This window comes from Solanum lycopersicum, chromosome 3 (genome assembly GCF_036512215.1).
Source record: "Solanum lycopersicum chromosome 3, SLM_r2.1".
Classification (NCBI taxonomy): domain Eukaryota; kingdom Viridiplantae; phylum Streptophyta; class Magnoliopsida; order Solanales; family Solanaceae; genus Solanum; species Solanum lycopersicum.
Window position 1 is genome coordinate 56,595,556 of NC_090802.1, and position 15,392 is coordinate 56,610,947.

General features: G+C 34.8%; 1 protein-coding gene across 1 annotated transcript; it reads right to left on the reverse strand.

Annotated features, from left to right (window-relative positions):
• Nucleotides 1-454: 454 nt before the first annotated feature.
• On the reverse strand, nt 455-13,883 carry LOC101249057 (beta-ketoacyl-[acyl-carrier-protein] synthase III A, chloroplastic). The gene is made up of 9 exons (XM_004235238.5): nt 13,219-13,883; nt 12,577-12,741; nt 11,875-12,023; nt 10,404-10,540; nt 9,350-9,455; nt 6,147-6,265; nt 3,175-3,239; nt 2,875-3,097; nt 455-979 (listed from the first exon to the last, which is right to left on the reverse strand). The coding sequence occupies exons 1-9, from the start codon at nt 13,326-13,328 to the stop codon at nt 758-760; spliced, it is 1,296 nt and encodes a 431-aa protein (XP_004235286.1). The 5' UTR covers nt 13,329-13,883; the 3' UTR covers nt 455-757.
• Nucleotides 13,884-15,392: the final 1,509 nt, after the last annotated feature.

Below are 15,392 nucleotides of genomic sequence, written 5' to 3' on the forward strand. Positions count from 1 at the left end.
CCTATGATATATTTGATGCTCGCCAAAAATAATTACACACATTTTTCAACTATTAATTTAGTAGACGGCTATTTAGTGTAAAAATCTCATAATGTAACTAACGATTAACGGGGGAAAAAAGTGGAATTTTGCTGTTGAATACTTATTTTTACTTGAATAGAGATGAACTAGTTGAATGTGAATGGAGCTTGACTGCCTATCACTTTTTTTTTCAACTAAAATAAACAATTTCCTTCTCTAAATGTCTGGCTTTTCAGAATTTGAAATTACAAATGCATAATTGATAGTATTATCAAAATGGCTGTATTGTGTCATACAGGTTTACTTCGAACCTGAAACACATCAAAATTTTCACTGCGATGCTTCGAGGCTCGAGCGCGTTTTTCTCAGAATTGTTCCTAAGATGGTACAGCCTAGGGGATATTATATCATGAACGTTATGGAAATAGACGTCTTGGATCCAAATCTGAATGTTAACATTAACATCAATGGGGACAAAATGTTGATAATTTATTGATGTTAGGAAAAAATAATACAGAAGAAAACCAGAGAGACGAAAAGGGGATTCTGCCAATGAAAGCCTACACCACAATCAGCTACTAATAAACAAAAAATCATAAAGGAAATGCAACCTTATCATTTCTTCTTTCCATCTATGTTTGAGATCTATTCATATGTTGAGGCTTGAGAGGTTTCTTCCCTATTTGATTACTGCAGAATCCAAATGTGAGACCAGACCCAAACTTCACAGCAGCATTTAGCCCCATCTGAGTATTGCAGAGCCCCACGTAAGGCCAGCACCAAATCCAGCAGCAGCAATGACATGACCTGCCTGCACTTTCCCACTTCGAACAGCTTCATCCAGTGCCAAGGGTATCGATGCAGCACTCGTATTGCCATAATTTGCCAAATTTGATATGACATGTTCTGGTGGCACCTCCAAACGTGTTGCTACTGCATCAAGAATCCTTTGATTTGCCTGCATGTAGCCATTCATGATAAGTTACTTCAGAGAAGTTGATGTAGGATGATAACTCGAAAGAAGCACTAAGAAACTTTTCGCGAATTATCTCCAGTTGTATTTGCCAATAAATAGTAAGAAAATCTTCAAAACATGAACGTCAAACTCAAAAATGCTCACAGATTTACTCATGTTATCTTGAACACGAAATGAGTTTCCACATCAATAAAGCAATTGGATAAAGTGAATATCGTCTATCATAAAGATGAATCAAGGGTCAAGCTAGTAAAGCCGGGAATATAATTTATCATATTGTGCTTTTACAAACACATGACAAATTGCAGCTTGCTCTTTCTTTCTTACTTTTTGTTTTGACTTTTTTATATATATACTCTTTACTTCTTTTTTATAAATATATTTTGCTACTTTTGACCTATTTTTCTTCCTTAATATAAGTACTTATTTTGTGCTTACACCGATCATTTTTTCTCCCCCTATACCTTTATTTTTCTCTTTGTCATTTTTCCTTCTCTTCATGATTTATTCTCCTGCGATTCTTCATTAATAAGATCTCTTGTGTTTCTTCATCCCCATAACATGCAAGTCATGGAAAATTTTGGCGACTATTCTAATTCCTTTTTCTGAACTCTTTGTTGGTTTCTTTTATTTCAAACAGGAAACTGCCAGAAAATGTTTACCAGATACAAACGACAAGGATGAACATTGTGTTTTGTGTATAAAAGATTAAGGGAGTATTCATTATGGAGGAAAACATTCTGTCCAATTTTCTCATGTTTTGAAAATTATTTCCTAGGAAAACAAGTTCCCTCAAAAATGAGGAAAGTGACTTCCCTAACGGAAGTAGGGAAAACAAGTTCCACAAGTGGCATTCCACATTGATTGTGCCCTCTCCACGACTCTACCCCATCCAATACACCTCATCTTCACCCCATACCTAGCCCACCTCCCATTGTATTTGTCTTAGATTATATCCAACTGCTTTTTGGATAATATTTTCACTTACATATCGAACACAAGAAAACATTGCCCTTGTTAGAACACAAGAAAATAGGAATATTTTTCGCTTACCCATTATTTGTCTGGAAAACATTTTTCCAAAAAAATAAAAGATTCATGGAAAACATTTTCCTTCACACCAAACACACCCTAAAAGGAAAACACATATATTTCACACTTCATTTTGTGATGCATGTAAAATTATGGGGTTCATTTTGGTCCCCAAATAATGTATCTCACCTGAAAAAAATGAGGCAGCAAAGAGTTTTAACCCAAGTAACTACAGCAACTTGAAAATGAGAATATATCCTTAACTTTTATCTATACTTTGTTCCAACTCGGATACAAAAGAAAACATGGGGAAAGGCGTAGGACAGCTAGGCTTTTGTTATCTTGCTCTGGCAGCATCATAATTAGTTCAAACTTTTGTGGTTGGTATACTTGTTCTTTTGTCATGCATTTCTCAGGCAATTATCACACATTCACTAGGCTTAGTAAAATAACTTTAATCCCAATCTCATATGATTTGTTTGATAGGATATAGAGTAAAAGTTGAGTTGAATTTGTAGAGTAATATAAGTAAAGGTCTATGCCTTAGGCACATAAACAGTTCCTCGTTCAACTTTCGGAAGTTCCCCATGTTAACAATGCCCCTGGGCGCCTACAAATATGATCTGGCCTTTCCCCAACCAAATATCAGTTTTGAGAAAAACATATAAAATTAGAGAACAGGAGGAGGAGGATCACTGAGTATCAGCGCATTTTGTCACTAATTGTTCATAAATGTATTTCATTATATTCATTCAGTCAAAAACATAACAGCTTCTAAGAGAAGGTCATTAATCTATATCTAGGTTTGACTAACTAAGTCAAATTTGTATCGCAAAACGCCATACCTGGTGGAGGAGCAGCCAATCGATTTTGGACCTAGGAAGACCTGCATTCTCTAAAGCTGCTTCTATTGATTGTGGCACAACACGAACAGCAAATCTAAAGACCTCTTTACCATTCATCTGAATGCAAGAGTAAGAGGAATTTGATGGTGGAAATCCAATAACAGAACCATTTGTACCAAACGCATGATCTGTTTCATTATCTTTGATTAAAGCATTCAAGTGCCTGAATATGAAAACACTCATTAAGTGGCCCTCTAAAAAAGAAATCAGGGATAATATTCTAAAATATGATATAAATACCTTTGACCTCCACCATCACTATGCAAGTCAAAACCAAATAAACCATCTTCTCCAATATCACAGGCCTACAAGAGTGGATTTATATAAATTTTGAGAACTTAAATGTGCAAATTAGCATTGAACATGGTCAATAGCTAGCAACAACAGAACAAAAAACAAGTTATCAAGAACATGGGTTAATACAAGAAAAAGATGCAACGTCAGACATCTACACTAAGAATTAACACTCCTCAATCAATAGTGCATCTATGTTATATTTCAAGAGTACATAGAAGTGAAGAAGCTTAGATTGACTGAAGACCTCAACTAGTGATTGATTTGCAAAAACGCAAGAGCAATCTCTGTTCTTTTGTTGATTAGACACCTTCATGTCATCATCGAGGTGAAAAATGTCAAAAGGGTAAACTGGGAGTGGTATTATTGAGCCTATACTGATCTTGCCCTCGGTGACCCATGTTTGAACAGTTGAGTAGGCTCAGACATACCAAAAAGAAATATTCATTTAGTATGTTGAATCATTTTATTAGGTTGGGAACTGGTTCTTAATTGAACGTTTCAAATCAAATTGCTGGTCAGATATCTATACCACAGTCACAGATAACAGCATGAAGAATCCTTATTTCTCTGAGACCAAGAAGTCCAGGGGGGCACTACCTAACCTACTTGTCTGAGTTCTGACCTATAAATACCCAACACATAGTCATCAAGAAATTAGAACGCCAACAAAAACAAGGTTAACTGGATGCATTGAACTTATTAAGAGAGAAAGGGGAAAACAGAAAAAATGTGACATCAACTCCACCAACCACGCCTGACCTTACTGGCGCGAAAAAAAAAATTGAGGCATTTCCAGCCGCCAGCTTGAAAGGTTGGCCCCACAAGCGCAAACCACTGCCTTTAGGCATAATCCGCCTTTTCTCCAAAATAAAATAAAATATTTATTACTCGACCATCAACATTTCCTCCACACATTTACTGCTCCTACCACTACGACCAATCATTTCCACAATTCTAGGCTGGTTCAAACAGTTCTGGTCCTCCTTGGTTTTCAAACAATTTTATTTGTTGTAATCCACTTACTAACATCAGAGTGGGGAAAATAACGAATCAAACTGTCTTATAATCCCAAGTCACAATTTTCAGGAATTTCTGTCCAATCACCCTTGTTTAGAACTAGTATTTTCTTTGGTACAAATAGAAGATGGGTAAAATAAAAAGGTAGACTTGAGCTTTGTGGAAGTGGTTTTTAAAATTTGATAAGAGAAATAGGTAATTACATCTGGAAGGAGAAGGGCAACACACAAAGCTGCCAAAGATGGATGCTACGCTTGGAGAGGGGAAAGGAGACCGCAATAGGGAGTCACTTCATTGGTCATAACCTTAGGTACAGTCTGGATGGGTTCTAAGGAATTTCAGTTGCAACATGAATGTTTCAGAATGACTGTAGAGTATAAGGTTACAGCAAGTTTCAGTTTCCTCTTTTCTTTTGTTAACCATGGTAAGCACAGAGCAATCGACCAACAACACCGCATAGGATTCAACCTCTAGACTGAACACCAGGCAAAAAAATTCCAGTAAAGTTATCCTTTTCCCAAAAATAAAAAATAAAATATTCCAGTATGTGACAGTGAAGTTTGTGTATATTGTTTGGACCAAGAATCGGGTGAAGTAGATCCATGGATCAGTTTTCTTAACAGCCGAGAAATCCTTGAGGGGTAGTGGTGCACGGTTTGAAACTCAGGGGATAATGAGCAGGTCCCTCTACTTTTCTCCACTTAAGCATGGTTCAGATATGTGACATGTGTTGTTCCGCACATTGCACTCTCACCAGTGTACCAAAGCCTAGGGATGGTCCATGGATAAGCATTTCAAGAATAAGAAATTTTGAAAACGTCAGAAGAGCCCAAACACAGGAAATATCTCATAGTCAATGTTTCTTTTCGAGAAATGAAGCCACATGAATTTCAAATGATTTAGTACATAGCGCCTACAACTCCCGAAATACGAAAGCAAAACTAAGAAAACCAACTTTAAGCTATGAAAGGAAAGCTCTACACATGTATCACATCAGACTTTCAAACCACACATATTTACACCAGGTAGTCAATTTTGTGCCCTTTTATTAACAATTTGACCATTTTTTCGAAATTAGACCCATGGTCTAAATACCAGTTTTGAACTTTGAAATACAGACCAGGTGGCCACTTTCGAACTTCAGATCACTGGGCTAATTTTGAAAAACTGGTCAACTTCTAAATACAAAGCCACAAATGAGGTTATTTGTGTAAATCAGACCCCAATAATATTTAAACCAACCTAACTGGTGACGAAAATCAGCCACCAATGCGGTTGAGACGTTTCTAATTTATACATGTCTAGGGAATATCCCCAACCCAACCTAAACCCTGGTTAAGAAAAGAAAGAGCTCGTGAACTTCATCAATTTAGACTGTAAGAAGAGTACAGAAGAATCTAAAGATACTTGAATCAGTTAGGAGGATTCATCCCTCTTTTTACTTGATGGAAAAAAAATAGGAGTCATTGGAAAAACTGCAATAACTGAAAATCATGATTCACTAAGGGGTCGTTTGGTAGAGTGTATCCTTGTGTATTACTAGTACCTTGTTTGGTAGTCTTTTCCAACCTATGTATAACTAACCTATGTATAACTAATGCTTGCATACACTCTATTGTGTATTAACGTGGGTATTACTAATACCATGAATTTCTAGGTATTAGCAATGCATTAGCATGATTAAAGACCCAATTGCCCCTCAAAACCTATTTTACATATTTTCCACCATAATCGTGGAGGGCATCTTTGTAAATAATTTTTCATATGCAATGCATGCTATTTTTAATGCATCAAACCAAACAATGCATAAAAATAATCTACGTATAATTAATACATGCATTTCTAATACACTCTATCAAATGACCCCTAATTGATTCATAAATTCTCCTTTATCATACCTGCACCACTACAGCACCAGCAGCATCACCAAAGAGAATACAGGTCCCTCTATCTGTCCAGTCAACATAGCGAGATAGAGCATCAGCCCCTATAACAAGAACATTTTTAAAGCCACCACCTGCAAGACGACAGAATTTCAATATTTAGCAGAGCATATATTTATGAATATATAATTCAATATATAGTAGTAATGCTGGTATTGACAATTCAATAATATTTCACACGGGAAAAAAATAAAATTTTAGGCCACTACTCACTAAATCATATACTTAAGGGATTTATCCAAGAAGTTAATAATTTTCAGTGTCGTTAATATATTCCAATTCTTTAGAAAAGTTTCTCTCTTATTTGTCTTTCACTTTTTAGTATCCACAAACTGCATGACCTCAAGTACCAACTTTACTTTTCAGGTTTTGACAATAATGACATTTCACTTTTTTCGCGTAACTTATGATACTGAATATAATCAGGTACTTATGATACTGAACATAATCAGGCCTTTGTTAGACTTACTTATTAATAACATTTAAGATCATCGACTAAAACCCCACTTGTGGGATTACATTGGATATGTCGTTGTTGTTTTTTTTATCCACTAAAGGGCCATTCAATCTCCAATTAGATATAGAACACTAAACATCTCCCTCCAGTTCAAGAACTCTACACTAGGAATAAGAGAGTTCATCAATAACCCAGAAATGAGGTATTTAAAACTGACTGATCAAAAAACTCAGGCATTTTGATGTGAGGCCAAAAATATATATTTTTATCATTATTTGCCTCGCATTTATTATTTATATCTGTCCTTTTAAAGAAAATTTTAGCATGAATTTCATGAATTGTGCTAATTAGTTAGTACATTTTAATTGTAGAAATAAATTGGTGTAAAGTTGAAGTTTGGAGCTAAAACGAATTAAATATGAAAGGTTGAAGAAGGAAATCAAGCAGACAGCATAATAGATTAAATTTAATATAATAATGTATAAAATATAAAGTTGCAAAGTTCAATTGAGAAAGAGAACGCTTCCACGTGGCAGCAGTGGAAAACACCTTCGGATTGCAGCAGCAGGTTGAGGCGGTTTCGCGCACGGAAATCGACTTCCGCTTGGATTTGGTTTCCTAATTTAATTCGGATTCAATTATTTTATTTAGGGTTTTCTACATCTATAAATAGTAGATCAATTATAGGAGGAGAAAAAGGTAGAGGAGGTACTTTCGAAGAGATAGTCGTCAATACTCTTCTTCTTGTTTTCTTTGAGATTAGTAGCTAAACGCCCTTGTTCTAGGGCTGTAGCTACGAATGGATTGTTGATTATTAAAGGCTTGTTGAATTGGTTCTTGGTTAATCATTATTAAGTTACTTCTATATTCTTGTTTTAGTATTTTATGCTTGATCACCATAAGACAAATATATTGTCTAATCTTAAATCGGGAGAGGATGAGTTAGATAGACCAGAGAGTATGATCGACCCATTAAGTTGAGGTGATTTGTGTTCAGGAGGACGCCCGGACGAACAACTCGCTTGGTTATGAAACTAGTTAGTCTATTTATCCTCGCTCAACAATGTAGTTAGATAGTTAGATAGTCTATTAATCTTGTAATCAGTAACTTAACGACTAAAATTAGTTCTAAGCCAATAATATGATACATCAGATTCAATAAATGCTGCAGCCCTGGGATTTTCCAACCATTATAAGTAATTTTATTATTTTATTCTTGCATTCTTTTCTTTTGGCACTCTTAAATAAATAATTAGACTAGTATAATTTAGTAAAAATAGTTAATTGACAAGTCCGTTGGGATCGATAATCTGGTTCTTTAAGAGCCACTATATTACTTGCGCGACCACGTACACTTGCGTGCGGAATTGGGAGCAACACATTTGCTTGTACTCTTTTTGCAAGGAGTGACGACTTCAAAATTTGTTCACATAGTTTCTATTAGTCAGATAGCGTAGTTTCTACTTATCTCAAAACCATCTAAGTGAACTAGACGATTCTAGCTGGGTCCAAGAATTGAATGATGAAAGCATAGGACAAAAGCCACTATCACATCGGCCATGTTTAAGCACAAGTCCAAATTCAAGTGAAAATTCAGCACTTGAAAGAAAGGGTTGACATAAAAAAAAAATAGGTAGTGTCGGTATTTAAGTGGAGAAGGGTAAGGATGGGCCCATCATCCATCGAGTTTCAAACCGTGCGCTATTGACTCTCGGGATCCCGGTTACAAGAAAACATTGGTTAGGGTCTGGAGCATTTAGGGAAGAAGTGTGGCCAGGCCCCCACAGGCAGGACCAAGTAGCCATCCATTGGTGTTGTTTTCACTGTTCTTGCTGATCAAGCTATTTTGTGTTTCCGGATATTGATTATTCCTAAATCTTCAAGAAACAGTAAACATGCAGATCATATACAGATAAAAAATTGATAACATGGAATGTGAATTTGGTCCATCTAAAACTGTTAAACATTCGTAATTCATTCAATGCAAGTTTTGGAGCTCCCAAGACATATGAAGGAAATTATGAAAAAAATGATGAGACACTTCAAGTTATGTTACTTTTACAAGTGAGAACACTTGCATCAAGAAAATTCATCAAGGAGTTAATCTTAGGTAGGAAATCTTAAAATAAGAAAGTCAAGTAATCAGAACAAGCTTTCTGGGAAAATGGTACTGGGGAAAGCCTCTAATAGTCATAATTTATAACTTCCCAGTTACAACTTGACAGCAAATGATAAGTCATTCTTTAAAAATTACACTGAATTGCTCTCCCTTCCTCCTCTCTACCCCACAAAAAGGTTTGCATACATTTTACCCTTCCCAAATCCCACTTATGGGATTACACTGCTATGTTGTTATTTTGTACTCTCTCTCCCTTGCGCTCTCTCTCTCTCTCTCATACACACAGACAATGTATACCTACCAGTATTATGATAGAAGCATTATTCTTTCACTGAGAAGTGTCATAATCTTTGTCTCCTGTATGTTCAGTTATCTTCCAAAACTTAATCATCTCCAATTAACCATCCAAAATCTTGCTTAAGAATCTAAGACAGTGCAAATTGTTTCATCGTTTAACCTACCTCAATTACAGATCACTTGACGTATATCCAACAAAAGATGATTACCTGGTTCATTTTATCCCTCTAGGGCAAAGTTTACAAAGAACTTATGCATCAAAAGCAAAATTTTACAAAACTCTACCTCTGATATAGCAAGCAGCAGACACCAAACCCAACATGAACCCGCTACAAGCAGCTGTAATGTCGAAAGACAATGGATTGCTTTTGCAGCCAAGCGCTCTTTGAACCTGAGGAAAGAAGTACCAAAAAAGAATGGATAGAGTCCCCAAGAAGATTCTGAAGATAACATGATTAAACGTAAAATTTGATGGTGCAGCAACTTCGTTAACTTGGGTCGGTAGTATAAATCAGAATTAATGGACTATCTGTCTGATGTAGGATCACAATGGCGGGAGAAGGGTCAAATTAATTTTCCTGAGGAGCAACCCTTTACCAAACTAATTATCTTACCTAGTCAGAAAAAAAAAAACATGCAAAGATGATGGATCATCCATCAAATGGCCTTTCTATTTTAAGACACTTCAAACCTTTTACCGCGCTAACAGTATAGCTCTCATTACATCATAAATGTACTTTCATTGTTTTACATAATTTCAAGGGAAATGCATGGGGAAACTCAATTATAACAAGAAGGCCAAAATAAATAAAGAGTTTCCTTGACCTCAGAATAAACACAATTTCAGAAGCTGTCAATCATTCTTCATTATATTGTAACATCATAGCATATGAATGAGTAAATGCACAATTAACTATAGTATCATGCACACATAAATAAAAGTGATTAGCTTCATCTAATTGTCTTAAAGGGGCGATATATCTTTATCAGTTATAATCCTAGTAAATGCAGGAGACAAGTTCATCAACAATATGTCGTGAATGGAAAAAAAGAAAAACTAAACATACTGTGAATCAATTCCTACGCATAAACTATGTTCTATAAAGTAGATATAGCAGAAGGCAAAGAGAATAAACGTCTAAACTCAAAAGCTCCATGGCAATGCATTCCATATTACCACTCTGGCTAACTCATTTATGGATGTGGAATAAAGAAAGCACTGTTGCAGGTTCTTTCTGAACGGTCTGCTGAAGATGGGCTATACCGCTAGAGAGGTAATTTTTCTTGCAATATCAGTTGTATGGAAATATAATGACGCTATTCTTCTAGCAAGTTATACCTGTGGAGCACTACCAAAAAGGTCCTCGGGAGTTGAACTGCATAGCAAAATTAGGTCAACATCATCAGGATCAACCTCTGCCATCTCAAGAGCTTTCCTTGCAGCCTCAGCAGCCAGATCTGTTAAGCTGTCTTTGCCTGTAAATCATATATCAGATTAAGGCTCGTTTATATAAAGTACAATAAAGTTAATACATTTTTTCCATCTAAATAAGAATATAAGTATTTTACCCCCGTTTCACAAAAGGCATTTCAGATTTCAAATCATTTATACTACTATCTGTTAATGCATGGCTGATCTTTGCCAAGTCATTCGTGTGTATCCACAAAAATTTAAATCTTGACTCTTTTATTTTTAGAATAAATGAACAATTAGGCTATGTTCTGCAAACATTCAAAAGGAGACAACAGAGAACACGGATAAGTATCCTTTTTTTTTATGACAAGCGAAACCCGCAGAATGCAATAGCTCGCAAACCACATAAGAGAGGTAACCCACACAGCCGCACTAGGCAAGCCCGGTGCAACGAGCTCAACCCATAAGGCACACCCCTTTGCTTTCGCTGCAAGGGGTTTCGAACTTGAGAGAACATGGAAGTCTCAAGCCGAAACCACTGGGCCACCCCGAAGGGTCAATATGTATCCTCATTCTAAAAAATTTGATTCTATAGAAACATGACAATCTAATCATAAGATAACATAAACGTGTAGTTTGTATAGTAAAGTAAAGTATCAAAAGCTCTTTGGAATTCTGAGAAAAGGAACGAAAGAAAGTATTACAAAGAAATAGGATATCCAATCCACACATCACAGTATGGCCCTTTGGGAGTCTTTGGATAGGTACCTTTTCATAATGTGCTTGTACGGTTATACCAACAGTCCTATAAATTTTATATTAGCAATACGTTTGATGCTTGATACAATCATTTTACAAAGCCAATTTTTTTTGGCATTCACAATTTAATCTAAACTAGAATTTCTATTGATTTAACAACGGGCAGATTATCTTTTCTACAATACAAAATTTAGGCCAATAGGAGTTTCAAAAGCTTTAAATTTGAGATTCTACGGAAGCGCTACTTGATAAACTCTGGGAACTAAATGTACTTTTAATTATTCACCGAAGGCTAGAAGTATTTTGGCATGCTACTTGTTTTCTGGATGCACTCTACTCCTAAATGGGGCTAAAGTTCTCTTCTTCTTTTTTAATAACTGAAAAATCCCCATGGCCAACTGATGCACAGTTCGAAACTTGGTGGATAATGCCCCCCACCCCACCCTTTTCCACTTAAATACCAGGCTTTTATCAGTGCCAGGGTTCAAACTCATGATGTGTACCTTATCCACACATCTGCGTCACTTACAACTAAACCAAGGCCTAAGGTGCTTAAGTATTACTATATTTTTACCCTAAAACATAAGACAACAAAATCCATCCAGTTAAAAAGCATCAAATCCAAAGAAAGACTTGCCTGAAAGAACTCTACGGTTACGAATTCCTGTCCGAACAGATATCCACTGATCATTCGTATCAACAATTTTTGCAAGATCATCATTGGATACATTTAGAGATGGTACTGCAGAGCCACATCCTATTAGTTTGCAGCCCCTGTTACCTAGCCTGCACAAGCAAATGAAATATTGAGGTTAAAATGAAGAAACACAGATTCAGCTGAATTCTCTGACACATACTTGAGCCTGCTTGTTAAAATCAGAGTTCTTTGTCAATCTGTTAATAAAATGCACTGGGACGGCACTCAAATATAACAGAAGTGGAAAGAAGTGAACCTAGCTGGAACCCTTTTACTTTAGGTGAGTTTTTCTTTTTCATTATCTCCGGTTGGAGCCGATGAGGGAGCTAGAATTTGGCATAACTTGATAACTTCCTCTACAGGCTCCTTTTGACAAACAAGAAGATAAATCCCGAAGAAGAAATAAAAGGCCAAATTATACAACCAGGCATAACTATCCACCAAAAATTGTGCTTTCTCAAAATATAATATATCAAAGTTTTCGGAAGTGCCACCATTCTTCCTCCATCTCACTAGCTCAATTTGCAGGTTGTCCAACCATACTAAAAAAGCCATGTGGTAATTACCAAGAATTACACGTGACCAAATCTTTTTTATTAAAATGTTCTGAATAGAAATTCAGAAGGAGGTTCTTTATATTACCTCAATACTCGAGATTGATCCGTTGAAACCTTATCTGCACCTTCAACACTGCTGGAACACATAACGCTATTGAAGGTTCCATCAGAGAACGATTGCCTATCCTGATATATGCCTATAGATGGACAAAATTTCCTCCTTATAGCAGGCACTGCTTGCGTAAAGAACCTATATCATTGGTCATTTGCATGTATCAATAACTCAATAACCCTCGAACAAATAAGGCTAAACAACATAACAAAACAAAAGCAGCAAGTATGCTCAACATTTGACTTGATGATGTAAAAAGAGGGAGAACAGAGTATGAGAAGATAAGATTGTTGTAGACTTTATATATATATAACCAGGGTTGGAAGGGAAGAACTTACTTTTTTATATAACATTAAAAAAAATAAATCTTTAGCAGTTATTAGTATGGCAGTGACAGAACAGATATAAATGATTCACACACTTCAACCAAAACTAGTTCTGGATTGAAGCTTAGTTGTTGTGGTAACTATTAAATACAAATATTTCGCTTTGTCAGAACAATCAGAATCACATAAATACACAGTAGCAAATCTTCACTGCTTTGGGCTAATTCCAAATCTTTAGCTTGATTATAAATCTTGTTCAGATCTTTAGATCAGATATAAGGGTACTTACAGAGTATGTCCTTGTTGGTGCCGTAAAGTACTAACTCCAACCCTCCCAAATACTTGATGGCGGTGTTGCAATGAAAATGTAGGACCAGCGGCAATGGTGGTATTCGCCATTTGTAAATTCCTCAAACAAAAATTGGCTGTACCGATTGCTCTGCTTCACATGAAAATTCAAGAAAACGGAACCCCAAATAGGAAAAAAGGATAATATAAGAGAGATCAAGATGGCGATGAGAGAAATGATGAGGAAAAACAATGTGGGTGTCTAAGTATTTCCGTCCATCTGTAGAATCGAAAGCTTAGGATTCCAGCTCATAGATATCTCCGTCCTCAGGTCAAATGTGGATTCTCCGTATCTGTATTTTTCTTTGTTTTTCTTTTGAACTCACGATATTAATTAGGCAGAGCTTTTATGAACCTGCGGCTTCACTCACTCTATTTGGTTCAATTTGATTGGGTTCTCTAGACTTTTTCTTTTAACTTTTTTTTTTATCTCGACTAATTTCACAAAATATTATTTATTTATTCATTTCGATCAATAACAATTATTGAAAAACTATCATAGATGAAAAAAATTACTTATAATACATCTAAACCTTGCTTGGATGGTTGTTACTATTGTATTGATAGTTAAATATTATGTTTACTTTGATTGTTGCTTATATATTGTTTGAATTGTTGTTACGTATTATTTCATAATATATATATCAATATTTGAATAGATTGCACTGTTTTTTGTTGTTACATAATATCACACGTCGATAATTTATATGATAAACCTACCAGCAAAAATAGGACTTACAAACCTATTAGAAAAATAGGGTATACGGAATAGAATTACATTGAATAGGTAACGCAGAAGATAAAATAAATAATCAGTAAAAGATATAATGAAAATAAAAATATTAAGGTAACGACGCAATCACACCAAATTGATTGTGACATAAAATAGGTCTTTTCGTCGTTTTCTAACAATAGATTTAAATAATATGATACAATAAAATTTAAGTAACAATCAAAAGAAACATTGTATTTAAACTAACAATACAATACAACAAGTGACAACCATCCAAACAAGGTGTCAGAATTTATCATATCATTTCGCTAGATTCATTGTTAATAACGAAAAGTCACATTTTGTGTGATTGCGTATTTTTCTAATTTTCTTCTTTCTTGTTTTTTACTTTACTTATGATATAATAATCATATTGTTTATGTAACCTATTTTTTTTTATATTAGTTTTGTGTCAGTCCTCTATAGCTGGCATTAATTTTAAATTAGACATCTTAATTAGACTTTGTTTATTTTAGACAATTTATATTGAGTTTCGCTGTGTTATTTTGACACTTTTTGCTGACTTGATATATTGTTTGTGTTGCACCCATTTTCAGCGCGTAAGAATTTTTTAAAAAGAAATTACATTCTTCTTCTTCACTTTTTAGCCCTATCACTTATTTTACCTTTCCCATAAAATTTCATAATAGAAAGCTTACAAATATATGAAAGAAAAAAAAGTTTATAAGAACAAAAATTTTAAAAATCATCACACTAATTTTGAAAAGATTTCTTAGAAAAAGACACGCATTTGTTTTTAAGTTAAAAGAATGCCATATATAATGTTCAAAATCAATTAAAAAAATAATCTAAAATTTAATGATTTAAAAAAATGAAAGAATAATCAAGAAAATTGTTGTAGAGTTGGGAGGGAAAAGGGATGTAAAACAGACGAGGTACGGTTGGGGTGGGTGATATAAGGTGGGGCGGGATGGTAGAAAATAGGTAATATATTTATTTATTTTTGCTGAAAAATTAATTACTTTTTAATAATTTATTTTTAAATTATTATTTTTACATTCAAATGTCACATGTCAGCTTTTAATTAGTCATCATGTCATGTCATCCGCAAGTGTGTGTTACACACAATTTGTAATTATAGCTGATTGGCAAAAACATGTCAAAATGACATAGCGAACCCCTATTTGAGGTGTTTAAAATGAATAAAATCTATTTGAGGTGTCTAAGTGAAAAATGATGTCAAATTTAAGAAGCTGCCAAATAGATTCAGAGTACTTTTTTTAAAGATTTATTTTTAAATTATTGATATATGACATTATATAACAATATAAAACAACACAATCTATTTAACCATTATATTCACTACATTACAACATAATTTA